Consider the following 17845-nt stretch of genomic DNA (forward strand, 5'->3'; position numbering starts at 1 on the left):
GTGGCTGTGGATGGTATCTCTGTGCAAAAACTGTTATAATTTCTAGGACTTTTTAGATCTTTGGAAATCATCTTTGGTTTTAATATTCCTTGATATAATATTATGTATTTTCTCATTACTGTGGGAACAAACATCACAGCAAACATTTAAACTTCCATCTACGTGTTTTCTTTTTATTAAAGAGAAAAATTGACGTTGAACAGCTGAGTTTCCACTCAGAAATTGCTCGTAAACCTCACAACTACAAAAAAAAAAACAACAAAAACAGCAAATAACACACATGAAATTTCCTATCAGACAGACAAATAGTCTTTGCTTCTAAAACATACTCTAGAAGTCAAAAGCATTTTTCTCATACAGTTCAAATTCAGGCTCATATAGAGCTTTTGCTGAATTTCAAGACAGTGGAACCCGGTTGAAAATAGAAGTCCTGAGCCATTTCAATGTCCCAAACAACTATTCTGTGCCCGTTTTTTCAATAGACTCAGCTGTGCGCACCTGCTCTTGTTCAATCACACATTTGCACTTGGTTCATTGTGGCTCATTGCATTTCTCTAGCTAGAAAAGGGGTCAGAGTTCTGTACAGTAACATGTGAAACACAGTCCCTTTATCTGGGGTGTTGTTTTTCAGTCGATCAGGAGAAATCTACTGGTTTAACAGTCTTTGCACTGAAAAGATCTGTCGGTGCTGTCGATACGTCGCTCTTTGAATCCATCGGCTCTTTTCTTGCACTCACTCTGGTTTCAATGTCTTCACACTGGTCCAGGATTCACAACTCTAATCGCACACCACACCACAGACCTCCTCCAGAAGATAACAGCAACAGTGCATTGACCACTCACACGCCGGCCAATAGAAGAAGCATGCTTACCCCTATAAAAAGCATCGGTTTTGAAGCTGAAGACACCATACAGAGAGAAAGCAAGGGAATGAGACGGGGAACAAATGAACTGTAGGTTTGGAAGCATTTTCAAGAGGACGTGAAGAAAATAAGCTAAACTTCTATTTGTTTGAACTTGTTTTAGTGTCATCATGAGCTCTAATCTTGTGAAGTCTCTTGCTCGGTTTATGACCCCAAACCACTCATCCTCAGAAACGACTCGAATGGTGGAAGAGCAACAGCAAAAGGAGCTTCGCTTTCTACCTCAAAACAAACATCCATCTTCATCGATTTCTGGTGAGCCTTCATCGAAATCCTCCTCGTCCTCTTCTCTTGTACATTATTGAAGGACAAGTCAATGATCTGAGTGATAAGATGGACAAACTCCTCGCCCTGCAGGAAGCGTCTCTGAAAAGACTAGATACCATCGGTCAAGATCAAGGCACAGCTGCAGTGGACGAATTATTGAGCAGATGTTGTGTGATGTGCGTGTTGTGATAGAAACTGTACGAGAGAAGGAGGAAACACAGGATCAGCGACTTGATGCTTTGGAGCGACTGGTCAGCGGCATTCAGCAGGTTGTCAATTTTGTTGCCGAAGTGTTGAAACACTCAAAATTGGCAGATCTCTTGAAAAAAACACACTCAAAATCCAGCGGCAGGGTAAGTTTAGATGTTTTTATGCACCAGTTCTTTGTTTGAAATTACTCATTTGTGAACAAGTACAAACTACAGTGAACGAATGAGCCAAATAACATTAACAAAGACACTTTTTCTCAGTATACAAACAATTATGTGCAAAATTAGCATTAGTTAACATCTGTGAAGCAGATGACCTAATGAATGAGTTATTGTTGTTCAAAGGTGGACTTCTGTAATGAAAATATTCCATTTTTGTAACATTTTTGTTTGTCTGTTTATCTTACCCAAGAATTTTTCACATTTGCTTTTTATGGTGTGTGAAGTTTGTTCTTTATCCAAAATAGTTGGATAGCATGTTTCTTTCTCTATTTTCCGCACTTATTTTTGTTGTCTAGCTGTGCTGCATTTCCACCAGGGCTTTTCTAGAACATGGGTTGCCAGGTTCATTGTCCTTGTCATTGGCTTGAGGCATTTAGGAAACAGATTGACCGATGACATGATGAGTGATTCTCAGTAGCACTCAAGACACAGCTGTACATTCAGCTCATAGCAGATGATGTGTGTGATCAGAAATATCAGGTTCATTGCGCATTAGCAGCTCAGAGCATTTGAATGCGTACTTGTCACTGAAGCAGGTGTTTTTACTTAAAAGATTGTTAATAAATGATCATTTTGTTTTTTTACACTGGTTAGAATCTGTATTATGACACTTCACTTGTGACCATATAGATAGATACTTACTGTTTACCTTTGTCCTTCTAATAAATGTCCTATTGTGCTGTTATTTCTTTCTCTCTCTCTAGTTTAGAGAAAAGGATGGGAAGGAGAAATCTAAAGTGTACCAAAAAGGTTTAAAACCCAGAAGAAAAAAAACAACTGGATGCATCAGGTGAGGAAGAAAAGAAACACGAGTTTAAAAGCAGAGGTCACATTGAAAATCTGTAAATAAACTGATTAATAATGTTTAAGATTCTTTGTTCTTTTGTGCTAATTTCTTTCCCCTCCTTTTGAAGACTTAGTCAATGCTGGATTTGAAGAAGTGCAGAAGCTCAACAAACAGAACAATCAGCTTTCTCAATGCATGGCAGAGACAGCAGTCAGCGCAGCTGCACATCTGGATCTTATTGAAGAAGAGCAAGAAGGAGAGAAACATAGGGAACGAAAAGATGACAAACAACAGGATGCAGTGGAAGAAGAAGCAAGAGAGCAAGAAATTGTTGCTGAATTATTACAGATAAAAGAGGAGGATAAAAAGGAGGAAGATGAAAGGTCAAAAGAAGACGAGGCTTTATTGTTATCTGAAGAAAGCCAACTAGCTGCGCTGAACTCATCTGGCCAGACAGATGAAAGCATTACAGTCACACCAGAAAGGTATGTCCTGGATATTCAGATGCGAATTTGGTTAAAAGAAATAGTTAATATGCTACTACTAAACGTTTTGGGACTGTAAGACATTTTTATATTTTAAAAATGATTTTTTAAAATCTGATTCTCACAAAGGCTGTGTTTATTTGATCAAAATACAGTAAAAACAGTAATCTTGTGTGTACTATTATTACAATTGAACTTTTCTGTTTGAATATATTTTAAAATGTCATGTATTCCTATGATGGCAAAGCTAAATGTGCAGAAATCATTCTAATATGCTGATTTGAAGTGGTGCTCAAAATTTCAAAATACAACAATATTCAAAAAAATGATGGATTATTATAATGTATTGTATTTGAAAATAAAATAAGATACTAAGATAAAATATATTTCATATTGCCTCTCTTTTAATTTATATATTCATGTAGCTGTGAGGAGAAATCTGGAAATGACTTTCAGCCCTAAGAGACATGTTACTGACGAGAATTGACTGAAGATGAACTTAAAAAAGCCGAGTGGAGGAGGCGCTGGAGGAGGAGGAGAAGGAATTGAAGGAGGCAGAGGAAGCAGGACTTGAAGCTGCAGAGGCGGGACCCAGATACACCAGACGAGGGGACAGAAGAGGAGAGGAAAGATGCAGAGCCAGGAACTGATGAATATGTCATTGGTAAGAAAATAAGTCTAAGAATAACTGCGAATCTATTTCCCTTTTTGTAATTACATTTGCTATCTTTTCTACAGATTCTTCCCCTCCTCCACCTGCACCATTTGAGCACCGTCTAGTGACAACCAAGACCCACCAGATTGCAAGTTACTACACTATCAATAAAGAGGAAGTACTTGGAGGGTGAGTTAGTATTAGTGTTGCATCATATATATTAGATTTGTTTACATCAAAGGCACTTTTAAGGAAAGATACCTGTGTCTTTAAACCCATTTAACCCATTAAACACAAGATTGCTGGCATTTTAAGAGCTTACAGGACACATGATACACAAGGGCATGAAAAGTGACAGACAGGTGTGTGTGGATGGGATGGGGAAAGACACTGAGAGAGTAATAAGACATGCTGAATATTTTTAGCCCCTTAGTGAAAGTAAATACCTAGAGACAAGAGGAGATTACAGTACATTTCCTTTGCGGTATTAAAAAGAACGTGGGAATTTAAAGATTCCAAACTTTGAAATTTAAATTTGTTTTTTGTTTTTGTCTTTAGAGGACGCTTTGGCATGGTGCACAAATGTGAAGAGAAATCTTCCGGCCTGATATTAGCAGCCAAGGATCATTAAAGCCAGGAGTCAGAAGGAGAAGGTAAATGGCTGTGGCTGTTTTAAGACATCATTATTGTTGTTTTTTAAATCATCCAATTCAAATATGGACCACTTGGTGACCCACAACAGTGATATTTTTTTGTGTTGTTTAATGTTTTGATTCATCCTTTATTTTTGTATTATCAGTTTTAATTTTAATTTAAGTTTTAGCAATGTGCTTATAATTTTTTTTTTTTTTGCATTTCAGTTTTAGTAATTTCCTTATTTTTTAGTTTTTTTATTCTTCTAATATTTAGATTGTATTTTTATAATGTTATTTGTTTTCAACATTTTGGTTAGTTTTAATTTAGTTTAGTTCGTTTTCAGTTAATATTCACACTGGTCCGTGAACCACTGCTTTAAAATTATAAATGTATTGTAACGATTCACTGATTTTTGTGTTGTCAGGAGGTAGTAAAGTGTGAGATTGAAGTGATGAACCAGTTGAATCATGCCAATCTGATCCAGCTCTATGCCGCCTTTGAATCTCGACATGAAATCATTCTAGTGATGGAGTAGTAAGTTACATCGAAAAACACATTTCACACACAGACATTCACTCTCACTAACTGAATCTTATTCATGCTTTGTTTCTGTGTGTATTTGTGTACCCTCGCTACCCCCTAGTGTTGATGGTGGAGAGCTGTTTGACCGGATCATAGATGAGAACTACAAGCTGACCGAGTTGGACACAGTGCTGTTCATCAGACAGATCAGTGAAGGCCTTCAGTACATGCACAAGATGTACATATTACACCTTGACCTAAAGGTACCGAACACATTCTTGTTAATAGAATTGTATCAGCTGCATAAAAAAGAACAAGAAGTTTGAAATGCCTGTGTTTACTCTGTCACCAGCCTGAAAACATTCTCTGTGTCAGTCGACAAACAAACAAGGTGAAGATAATTGACTTTGGGCTTGCAAGAAGGTTAGTATTTGTTTCTGTGTTTACACTGTGTCATGGATCTACTGCTTTTATCACGCCACTTTGTTCTTCATTTTCCTTTCAGATATAAACCCAGGGAAAAGTTGAGGGTGAACTTTGGCACACCCGAGTTCCTGGCTCCTGAAGTTATCAACTATGAATTTGTCTCATTCCCAACTGATATGTGGAGTTTAGGTGTCATCACGTACATGCTGTGAGTCCATAGACATCAATGAACAATCATATAATACAAAAGGAGAGATTTGTAAAGCGTACTTGTGTTTGCGTGTGTAGGCTCAGTGGCTTGTCTCCGTTCCTGGGTGAGGATGATAATGAGACCCTAAATAACATCCTGGCGTGTCAGTGGAGTTTTGAAGAAGCAGAGTTTGCCGACATCTCGGAGGAGGCCAAAGATTTCATCTCACGCCTGCTTGTGAAGAGCAAAAGGTTTGTGTGTTCCTGTATTTTTAATTCTGACAAATTAACTGGGTGTTTGTGTTTTAATGGATTTTATTTTTGTGCAGTTGGAGAATGAGTGCATCCCAGTCCCTGAAACACCCATGGCTTTCAGACCGAGCGCTTCACTACCGTCTACACCATAAGGTTAATAACAGCTTCAAATTTATGGCTAAATGAGTGCAGCAGTGAAATAATGCAAATAAAATAATATATATACAAAACTAATGAACCTGTTTCTCTCACAGAAAAACAAGTGTCACTCTTCTCATGGCCCTCCTCCAGAGGGATAAACAGGTAAGATGCATAACCTGAAATATCTGTGGATAGTTCACCTAAAAATTACAATTCTGTCATTGTTTACTCGCGCTCACATCGTTCTGATCCTGTATGCCTTTCTACTTCAGAACACAAAAGAAGATAACAGTATCTGATAACAGTTTCCTGTCCCACCCAGTTTTTTTGTATTTCGACATTCTTTAGAATCTCTTCTTTTGTGTTCTTTAGGAGAAAGGAAGTCATAATGAGGACGAGTAAATGATGACAGAATTTAATTTTGTGTTTGGTGGGCTGTCCCTTTAAATGTTAAAAAAGCAATAAACATTCAGTTGTCATATCCTTAATTTAATGTTTTCTACAGAAGAGATATTCGGCTCTCCTGATGCCTTGGTAACACACTGGACCAATACTGTTGTACCTGAACAACTACACAACATCTATTTAAATATTAAACTGTACATTGTCTATTACCGACTTACCTCAAGCTTAAGTTAAAACAGCATACAACACATTAAAAGTACAGCTCTCCACTTGTGGGACAATAATATTTCACTATTTTGTAAAATGTTAACCATTTATGGCTCTATGACAAACTTGCACTGTGCTCCAGTCCTGGTTTAGGTGGGTTTTAACTGTCTGGTGGCCGTCGTCTTATGAAAAATTACTACATACAGTTTAATTCTACAGTGAGTTGGTCTTGTATGTGCACTTTATTATATGCCATGACTGGAGGAAGCATGTGAATGACTAAGAGTGCAACAGAAATCATCATTCATACTCTATACGCACAAATATATTGAGTCTTATGGTAATTTTCTGTATGTCACTGCCTGGTTTATAACATTTCATTCTCATGTCTGTGAAGGCATTAGAATTCACACAGGAAACAGTACTGTATTTTACACTTGAAACTCTAGCACCCTTAATGTCAAAATCCTGCAAATAATCTATCATTTGTGAATGTTATGTCATTTCTGCTGATTTTTAGGAAGTCTAAAGAGTTTGGAGTTTGTATGTGTGCATGTAGCTACTGTTATCTGATACAAATAACCATGACCCAAATACAACTTTCACTTACAGCATTTTATTCAATACTGTCTTTTAGAATGTCATAGAGGGTTTCTCATAGAGCAAATGTATTGTGCAAAATGTTTAGGTAATGCCGCTGATCTCACACTTCATTGTATTTTGGTTTTCAAAAAAAAATTTTAAGTTGGAAATTTGAGACTGGGACACTAGCTGTTTTCGGTCTTGCTCACTACCCTCTCTTTGTAGTAGACATCTCACCTTCCATGAAGGCAAACGTAAAAAAAAAAAGAAAAAAACAGAACACTACCTACCAATGTATTGTGTGTTTTTGTGTGGTTCTCTATATAAAGATTGATCACCTTTTTTAATGTTTACTTGAAATGCTTTCACAAAATATAAATGGAGTGAAATATATTGTACGTCAGCTGATGGCTAACAAAGTAGTGTTTTTAGACACATAAGCTTCTAAGGAAAAATGACAAAACATTAATAACAAGTTAAACATTATACATTAATAAGAGATTTATTTATTTTTTTGTTTTGATTTCAGTTTCTTTATATGCCATGACTGGATTGAGGAAAGCTGAAATATAATAGCTACATAAACTAAAATCAGTACTATTAGTACTTCTACATCATTTGAAATATATATTGTTGTGGTGTACCTGCTTTGGAACTTTAAATATTATCTAAAATAAAATATATTTTGAACAAACATTTGATTGTCTTGTTTGTTCTTTCTATCTCCTCTCGGAACAATACACACACACACACACACACACATATATCTACGGCTGTGGCAAAATCAATCATGTAAGAACGATGTTACCCTTAAAAACACAATACAAGTCTTCATGATCTCACACACACATCTACCTGTTTACTGTACAAAATTGTACTGTTTACAACCCTGCTTCCTTAGCTCAAGTATGCGAACCTCTTTGCCTCATGCACTGGAATATGCACTGAAAGTTACATTTTCAATTATTTTATAAACTGTATTTATGCCAATTAAAGTCTTTGTGGCTGTTATATTTTGATCCCAAACTGACTCAGATAGACATAAATATACATTGCACAAGGCTTAATTTCTAGTGGAAAAAATATATATATAAAAAAATTAAAATTATTTTTTTAATTCAATTAATTAAGCAGTTAGTTTTTGCCTTTAAAAAAATGCCTTTATTATTTTTACTGAATCCATATTTTTCATTTGTTTTATATACTATACCCACATAAATTAATTAAACTCTGACACTGTTTGAGAAAACGGTATGAACACAACTGTAAAATATTCAGAATATTATTCCCTAATACACAAGGCTTAGTATTTCAGATTATTCCTTTATTGTGTTTATATAGAGTACTAAAACCACATCTTTTCATTTGTTCTATGTACTGTACCCAATCAAATTAAATAAACTCTCACACTGTTAGAGCTAATGGTATCAAACCAACTGTGAAATATTCAGAATACTATTCCCTATAATGCACAAGGCTTGTTTTTTTTTCTGAATATTATTCCCTATAATACACAAGGCATGGCCTATAGACGCCAACGCTGAGAGATACCAGCAAAGACCAGAAAAACATCCTAGACTAGTTGAAGCAATTTAACAGCAGTGATTTAGGCCTAGGATTTATTATATAATGTAGACATATTATATAATTGTACAAATTATTATTAGATAATAATAAAGTGAGAACCTAAACAGCGTTTTGTTTAATTCCTCCTGAATCTTGATTCCTTTAGTGGGCGCTGTGACACATTTACAGCCCAAGCCAACGGGATTCCTCTCCTCTTTATTCTGTGGTGCTCACGTCACTGGCGCTGAGCTCTGTGATTGGCTGCTGAGTGCAGGTTCCTGAATGTGTCATTCAAGCAGCTGGAGTTTCGGATGTGTTTGCATCCGTTCATGACAAACGATCGCGCATAGTGCATCCAGACCTGCCCTACACACTCCGAACAGAAACCAGCTCCAGAGAATGGCTCAGTGTGCAGCAGCAGCGGCGGCAGCCACCGGCGAGACGAAAAGGAAAGTGGCCATCATTACAGGCATAACCGGTCAGGTAACTCAACATACGCGATGATATATACGGAGACTTAGAAATCAAAAGTCTGTCATGTTTAATCTCCTTAAATCTGTTTCAAGCGAGTTTGACCTTCTTTGCTCTGTGGAAAACAAATGGCTATGTCAAGCAGAATGATAGCCTGAGTCACAATTCATTGTTTTTAACGGAAAAGAGATGCCGCGAATAGTGACTGAGGCTGTCAGTCCCGTACAAGAGAGTGAGGAAATGATGACAGACTTTTATGAGACAATTTCATCCAGTTTTGTCCTTGACACCTTTACTCACTTGCTTGGTGGTTTTTGGTAACCATGACGACAGTAGTTTTTGCTAAAATACAATTATTTGTCCCTGTAAAATAATTTTTTTATATAGATAGGCCATACGTTTTTTTGTTTTTCTCACGTGGTCATTTCCGGACTTATAAGGAACTGTCAACTAAGCAAGTACAAGGTGCATAGTATAGTGGGATGACTTTGTCCGGTGTGCCCTGTTGTGTCTGTAAAGCACTACAGACCTGGTGACAAACAGGAGAGTCTCACGTGAGTCCTTTCATTGTTGGCTGTCATCGCCACACCTGGGACCTTCTCATTGTGAATCACTGTGAACTGTGTAACAGGACACACATGTGACACATCCTCTCAAAAGTTGTTTGAGGATATAAGCTGGTAGCGGGATGTTGTTTTCCAGTTTGCTGGATAGAGAAAGTTTAAACTGTTGAAATAAGGAAGCAGACAAAATGGCATAACTTTCATTTCTAGTCTGTTGTGAAACGTTTTACATGTCTTTTGTAAGTTTAGAGTGCTTGAGAATGTTACAGACATGGGTGTGTATCTAGTCATTCAGACCATGATACTTGGTATTCAGGTTTCTAGGTTTCGCTCTGCACATGTATGTGATGTGTTTTAAGTAACGGCCTTGTCTTGCTATGTGACACACACACACACACACACACACACACACACATATGTATATATATATACAGAGGGTATGGAAAGTATTCAGACCCCCTTAAATTTTTCACTATTTGTTATATTGCCGCCATTTGCTAAAATCATTCAAGTTCATTTTTTCCTCATTTACTTACACACAACAACCCATATTGACAGAAAAACACAGAATTGTTGACATTTTTGCAGATTTATTAAAAAAGAAAAACTGAAATATCACATGGGCCTAAGTATTCAGACCCTTTGCTGTGACACTCATATATTTAACTCAGGTGCTGTTTATTTCTTCTGATCATCCTTGAGATGGTTCTACACCTTCATTTGAGTCCAGTTGTGTTTGATTATACTGATTTGACCTGATTAGGAAAGCCACACACCCGTCTATATAAGACCTTACAGCTCACAGTGCATGTTAGAGCAAATGAGTATCATGAGGTCAGAAGAACTGCCTGAAGAGACAGAACTGCGGCAAGGCACAGATCTGGCCAAGGTTCCAGAAATATTTCTGTTGCACTTAAGGTTCCTAAGAGCACAGTGGTCTCCATAATCCTTAAATGGAAGGCGTTTGGGATGACCAGAACCCTTCCTAGAGCTGGCTGTCTGGCCAAACTGAGCTATCGGGTGAGAAGAGCCTTGGTGAGAGAGGTAAAGAAGAACCCAAAGATCACTGTGGCTGAGCTCCAGAGATGCAGTGGGAGGTGGGAGAGTGGCCCGACGGAAGCCTCTCCTCAGTGAAAGACACATGAAAGCCCCTATGGAGTTTGCTAAAAAACACCTGAAGGACTCGCTGGTCTGATGAGACCAAGATAGAACTTTTTGGCCTTAATTCTAAGCTGTATGTGTGGAGAAAACCAGGCACTGACTGCTCATCACCTGTCTAGTACAGTCCCAGCAGTGAAGCATGGTGATGGCAGCATCATACTGTGGGGTGTTTTTGAGCTGCAGGGACAGGACGACTGGTTGCAATTGAGGGAAAGATGAATGGCAGAGGATCCCCAAATCCAGATGTGAAAAAGGAAAACTTACGACCATGTGATATTTCAGTTTTTCTTTTTTAATAAATCTGCAAAAATGTCAACAATTCTGTGTTTTCCGTCAATATGGGATGTTGTGTGTACATTAATGAGAAAAAAAATGGCTGCAATATAACAGAGTGAAAAATTTAAGGGGGTCTGAATACTTTCCGTACACACTGTGTGTGTGTATATATATGTATGTGTGTATATATATATATATATATATATATATATATATATATATATATATATATATATATATATATTGCTGAATGTGCCATCCATTTTGTCCTGGTCAGATTTTCTGGACCATAATAGTAAGATTTAAATGTTTAAAAATTGTATATTTATTCTCCACTCCAATTAAAGTGTTTTACACCACAATTCAGCACAAAAAGAAATCAGTCACATAGTTTTTTTTCCTGTGACAAAACACTTAAATAGTTAATGAAAGTGAAAGTGAAGTGACATTCAGCCAAGAATGGTGACCCATACTCAGAATTTGTGCTCTGCATTTAACCCATCCGAAATGCACACACACAGAGCAGTGAACACACACACACTGTGAGCACACACCCGGAGCAGTGGGCAGCCATTTATGCTGCGGCGCCCGGGGAGCAGTTGGGGGTTCAATGCCTTGCTCAAGGGCACCTAAGTCATGGTATTGAAGGTGGAGAGAGAACTGTTCATGCACTCCCCCCACCTACAATTCTGTCCGGCCCGATACTAGAACCCACAACCCTTCGATTGGGAGTCCAACCCTCTAACCATTAGGCCACGACTTCCCCAAATGAGGCAAGCAGAGTTCATTTTATTGATTATTTGTTGCTAAACAGTTGGCCATGATATTCTAACTGTGCATAAGCCTATTACCTATTACTATACATATTAATTACTTATTAAAGACCTCCTATTATGCTCTTTTACAACTTTTAACTTGTTTTTGTAATGGGGTTTACTAGAACAGGCTCTCATACAAGGTGGTTCGAAAAACACATCGTTTTTAACATATTTTACATTGTTAGAATATCTCTCTCCCCCAGTCTGGCATGAACTGTTTTAAATGAAGGCCTGCCTTCTGAAATAGGAAATGTGCTGTGATTGGTTAGCTGGGCCTGTGTGTGTTGTGATTGGCAGCACTCGGCACCTGGTCGGGAAATGTCATGCCCCTGTCCATAGCCCCCTGCAAGCTTCGGCGTAAATATTGTGTCAAAATCAAGTTTTACACCTGGGGGATTGTAACCACAAAGCTAGCATGTCTCTGACATAGTTATAACACTTGGTGTCTTCTCTAGTGCAGCTCAACCAGGTCTCGTCCCATTCGTTGATATTTGTGATATCACAAATCCCAGAAAATATGCGTTGTAGTCCAAACGAGTTGTTCGTTGAGATTTTTGAAAAGTGATTTATCTCCTTTTGAAGTGGACTTTGAGCTTTGTAACTTTGCAGATCTTTTTTTTCACGCTCAAACAGCAACATTACAGACTAACTAAAGAAGAAAAAGTCAAACTGCATAGTAAGACCCCTTTAAGTTGTGTGTGAAAACATTACTGAAGGCAGCCTGCTGAGAGAAACTATATGAAAGAAGATATGATTGAATGAATTGTATGAATGCAAAAGGAGAAACTGGTTGTCTACAGAAAAGTTTCGTTGGCTTTTTCTTTTCATATATTACAAACACACTCTTATGAATGAAAATGATATTCTGCTCCAGATACAGCATGAGGGAATATCAGCTTGTGTAAATATGTTTGTTTTAGATAGTGTGTGTGTGTACAGAGCCTCTCCCACTGTATTGATTCCATGGAATCTTTAAAGTGCCTTGCCTTTAATTGTCAGTTGTTGTGATGTTGGCAGGCTGGGATTGAAACATACCTTTCAGCCTCTTTAATTATTTTGTATTAATTTTGTAATCCCTTATATAATCGCTTTCCATCTGTGTTGGTGTGCATGAGATGATATTTTTACACTTTATTTAGATTTATTTTGTCAGTGAGGTAAATGCGAAGTCATAAGAGAAAAAAAGAAGAAGCTAGAAACGTTAATTGACATGCATTGAATTGCATCAGAACGCTGACGTGGTTCAATGTGTAACATTAGATGCCAAGTTGGGCATGCACTACAATTATTTAGATTCCTTTGAACTCTTTAGTTTAACTGGAAAGACCAGCTTGCAGCGTATAAAGTTTGCCTGGGTGTATGTGCTGAGAGGATTTTTGGGAGGATTCTTATGATAAAGCTTTAACGTGGCAGAGCGCAATTGGAACAGGACTGCAACGTAGTAAAAAAGGAAGCATGCAGTTTGTTTGATGAACAGAAGAGGGCGCTCGAATGACACACATCGTCTAGATACGGGGTGCCCAAACTAAGTCCAAGAGGGCCGGTGTCCTGAAGAGTTTAGCTTCAACCCCATTTAAACACACCAGAACCAGCCAACAAGCTCTAATAGCCATACTATTAGAGGCAGGTGTGTTAAGGCAAGTTAGCAATGCAACAATTGCAACACATTGAAGGGAACATATTTAGAAAATAGTAGATTATAGCTCATTTTCCCGGTTATTGTTGGAGTTTTATGCTTATATCATCATAAGTTGATGGCAAATGTTTGGCAATCATTTTATTTCAGAAAGATGAAAGTAAATAAACAAACACTATCTGATGTATGGAAGCAGTTTAAATATTTATTAATTGATGATTATTATTAAATGATTATAATTTGGTGTAGGCTTATCACTATAAAACCATTACTGGACTCAATTTACATTACAGCATATTTCAAAGGCAGTTGCCATAGCCAAAATGAATAGTATAACGCTTTAATTGTGTGTATTTTGTTGACGTGTGCAGATAATTAAGCTGAAGTTGTTGCGCCCACTTGTGGTTAATAAAGGAACACACAGCAGTTTGTTTGGATGTGTGCTTTGAGTTGGTAAACTGAGAAAGACCGCTTTACAGCGGGCAAAGGCAAATGTAAGTGATCTATTTTCACACAGTCAACACGCAGTACGTACACAAACAGAGATAATACGTCACAGACGGAGAGACTTATTTGACTCGCTTTCATTCTTTCCTTAACCATTCTGGCTTCTCAGCACAAATGCATCCACAGTTTGCCATTAGCAATCAGCCTGTGTCTCGTGCAGAGGTCTAAAGGCCTATAGATTTATCTTTATGTGGTGCACAAGGGTGATTGTAATTGCAGTGGAAAGTTTTTCCAAATTAGTCAGTATTTCTGAGATGTTTCGCACATGTGGTTTGACTCAAAATAAGAGATGATTAGGAATTAAAAAGTGATTTATTTTAAAGATTTTATAATTCAGACTGAAAGTGATTGGTGGCTGAAGGTAGGCCAGTGTGTGCGTATGCGCAGACTGGTTGGAATGTCGTGTCCGTCTAGGTTTCCTGTCTATGAACATAATCTGCGGGAAACAGGCAACGTTTCCCAACAGTCTCAGTGTGACGATAAGCTGCTTTTTATCAGGGTTATGAGTCCGCGCTGTAGTTGGCACTGGTTGTGTCACACACACACATATTCACAGAGAGAGCCTCAGGTGGTCAGACATTGAGCAGGGTTTTATGTAAATGGCCAACGAACGGTTTGAAAAGGAAATGGTAATGTATCTTTAAGCACATCTTTTCCTATGCCGATATATATATTCTTATATACAGGCACATACACGGCTGCTGGAGCTTCTCATTTTTTTCCCAAAGGTCTTTGGGACTGTGCCTATATCACCCCAGCAGGAAGTAGGGGGCGGAATGCCATGGCCGGGGCGGAATGTTCCAAAGTTCTAGAATGTGCGGTTGGGAAGTATGAGAGGGGAAAAAGGGAGAATGAGAAGGAGACGAGAATAAGAATGAAAGCGACTCGAAAGTTGTTTATATCTTATGTCTTGTTAAAACGTGTCTTTAGTTTACGGCAGGTGGATTCAGAGACTTAAACTGAGCTGTCAGGCTTTCACTGACTTAAACATTGGCCTTGTTTGCTCGATTTATACTCTTTTGTCTGTGTGTGTGATGTGCTCAGGTGATTCGTAAACTTGTATTACACTGGCTTATGGTGTGTGTTGTAGCCCATAGGCACTCCTTACTTATTTGTTAGCTGTCTTGTCGACTTTGCATTCTTTGCAGACTATGTTTGGAGTTCTTTTTAGTAAGGGGATTTTTAGTTCTCTGCTGTTAAAGGGATAGCTCGCCCAAAAATGACAATTCTGTCATCATATACCCGGCCTCATGTCATTCTAAACTTGTTTGACTTGCTCTCTTCTGTTAAACACAAAAGAAAATAGTCTTTTTTGTCCATATAATTGGATCCACTGGGGCAAAAATAGTTGTGTTGCTTGAAAGAAATAAAGTCATAGAGCTTTGGAAAGACACAAGGGTGAGTTTCGACACAAGCGCCGTGTGTGTACGTGTGCAAAAACATGTATTTGTATAATGTAGGCGGTGTATTCGTGGCGGACTGGCTCATGAAATTTTGAAAGAAATGGTCATTGTGTTGAATACTCTCTTGGGTAATGCTTGCCGTAAATGTGTGTGCATGTTTCTCAAAACCCAAAATAATTCTACGTCTTTGTGGTTTTAGGATGGGTCCTACCTGGCTGAGTTTCTGCTGGCTAAAGGTTATGAGGTGGGTAAGCCAATGTAACCCTTAAAGACATGCTACAAACCCATCTGAAATCATCTTCACATTGATCTGATGCAAATATCTCCCTGTCTGTTAATGATCAAATATGAAAGTCATATGTTCATAAGATTTCATTTAAATGGGTTGGATCTTTAAAGGTTTAATATATAAATAAATATTTGACTGTTCAGAGGTTTGGGTAAATTATTTTTATGTTTTTAAATACTTTACATTTTAAAGTAACATTTTAGGCATTTTTTCAGGATTCTTTTCAGTAATTCAAAAGAACAGCTTTTATTTAAAAAGTAACATTTTAAATATCCTTGCTGTCATGTTTGATCAGTTCAATGTAAACTTGATCAATAATATCATTTCTCAATAAATACTTTAGGACAGCAACACTGTTAAAAAAAAAAAAAAAAAATCTGTGACATTCAGGGTCAAATATTTCATAAATTGTGGTTGCCAGAACTTCACTGTCAACTTCACTTCACCCAAAATATGCTAGCAACATTTTAGGTTTTACGACTTGACTTAAATTCAAAATGAAATACATATATTTCATTAACTTATTTAATGTTAATAAACAGACATATTGAAGTACTACTATCTGTTTTGAACCATTGTAACGCAGTGATAACCTCCAAAAACTAGTGGTGGTGAGAAAATCACATGATGAACTAAAGCTCATCACAAATGGCTTTTATACGAGCTGAGGAGGGCAATGCTTGTTTATATAAAAGGTGCACTGTGTCATTCACACAAAACACTAATCCACATCATGGTGACACACATGATACTGAATTAATGCAATAAACATTCATTTAAGAACATTAGATGTAAGATTAAATCCTGATGTACACAACTAGTGTTGTCAAAAGACCCGGTACTTCGGTACCTAGTAGGTACTAAAAAATGAAAATGTCATGGTACCAGGTTTCTTTAAGTACCGGTGGTACCGAGTACTCGGTCAGTCACTTCACAAGCATTTTACCATTTCATTTGAGTAAAACCAGTGTAAATTTTAAGGTATTCATGGTAACACATCAAAATAAAAGTAAATTTTTACATAAAGGCATCTTGCTATGAATATTACTATTATTTAGTAGTGTGATACTGCAACCACTGTTGAAAAAATTATAAAACTTTATTTTTTTTAAAGAAATAAATCACACTATTTCTTCCATTTTTTTTAAATTTTAATAGCAAATCCGCTTTATTTACCAAAAAATAAAATGTTTAAATTTCATTAATTAAAAAACAAATTTAATTTAAATTAAACTTGTTTACTGTTTCTCATAATTATATTACAGAGAAACTGTAAAACACAATTGTAAATAAGTATAAAAAATGGCATTGGTTTTATTTTTAGTGATAAAAAGTTATTATTATTTTTAATTAGCATATGTTTATGTTTTGCTTGGGTAACGAAATTGGTACCGAGAACCATGGATTTTCACTGGTATCGGTACCGAATAATGAAATTTTGGTTACCGTGACAACACTATACACAACCGAAATGAAAAAACTAAGAAACATGTTATTTCAACAAAAAAAACATCAAATGTGGAGTGTCATGCAGGGAATTATGGGAGTGTCGATTTACGGTTTATCACTGCTAATTATACAATGACTTTAACTTTACTTCCAAAAAACGTATTTTTAATTTTTAAATTTTATTTATAGTATAAACTTTAAATGTAATTACATTTATTCATCGAATATAGTATGGAAACTAACCGTTAACCAGTTGACAGATTTTTACTGTAGCATTTTTACAATCTCTTACTGTTAAAATCCCAATAACTTTTTACAGTGAACATTATGGAATTCATATTTCAACAGTGTTCAGTTTTCACAGCTTTGCTATTAGCTTTGGAATATGTTGAAAATGTTCAGCAAAAGCATTTTTATCATTTTTGCGGACTCTAAATCATGCCTTCAAGTAATGGACTCATTATAACTGATCATCCTTTGATAGATTATATTTTCAACCAAAGTAGACCATCTACAGAATCAAATCTATAGTATTATTTTTGCTGGGTTCCAGGACACGTTGCTCTTTCAGGAAGTGAGCGAGCTGATCCAGCTGCAAAGAAGGCTTTTAATCAGGAAGTAAACACATGTCATATTCCTCCCTTAGAGATCCGACCTATTATTAATCGTTACATATTAAATAAGTGGCAAGAAGAGTGGGATACATGTACAAATAATAAATTACTTGAAATGCATCTGGAAATTTCAAACAGATTTTATCAAGTGGTATTTACCAGATGTCGCATACAGTAGATC

At 36.9% G+C, this 17845-nt stretch overlaps 1 protein-coding gene and 1 pseudogene across 2 annotated transcripts in view; both read left to right on the forward strand.

Moving 5' to 3' along the window:
* The window catches only part of LOC113037928 (myosin light chain kinase 3-like), a 37546-nt pseudogene extending 29944 nt beyond the window's left edge, over positions 1-7602 (forward strand).
* Positions 7603-8750: 1148 nt separating this feature from the next.
* LOC113120935 (GDP-mannose 4,6 dehydratase) overlaps positions 8751-17845 on the forward strand; it is a 64853-nt gene continuing 55758 nt past the window's right edge. Inside the window, exons 1-2 of one of the 2 annotated variants that reach the window (XM_026291088.1) lie at positions 8751-8960; positions 15512-15556. In XM_026291088.1, coding sequence (XP_026146873.1) covers positions 8877-8960; positions 15512-15556 — 129 coding nt within the window. In that variant the 5' untranslated portion in view covers positions 8751-8876. The remainder of the gene's footprint in view (positions 8961-15511; positions 15557-17845) is intronic. The other variant, XM_026291089.1, reaches the window with a different exon arrangement.

This window comes from Carassius auratus, chromosome 20, assembly GCF_003368295.1.
Source record: "Carassius auratus strain Wakin chromosome 20, ASM336829v1, whole genome shotgun sequence".
Classification (NCBI taxonomy): domain Eukaryota; kingdom Metazoa; phylum Chordata; class Actinopteri; order Cypriniformes; family Cyprinidae; genus Carassius; species Carassius auratus.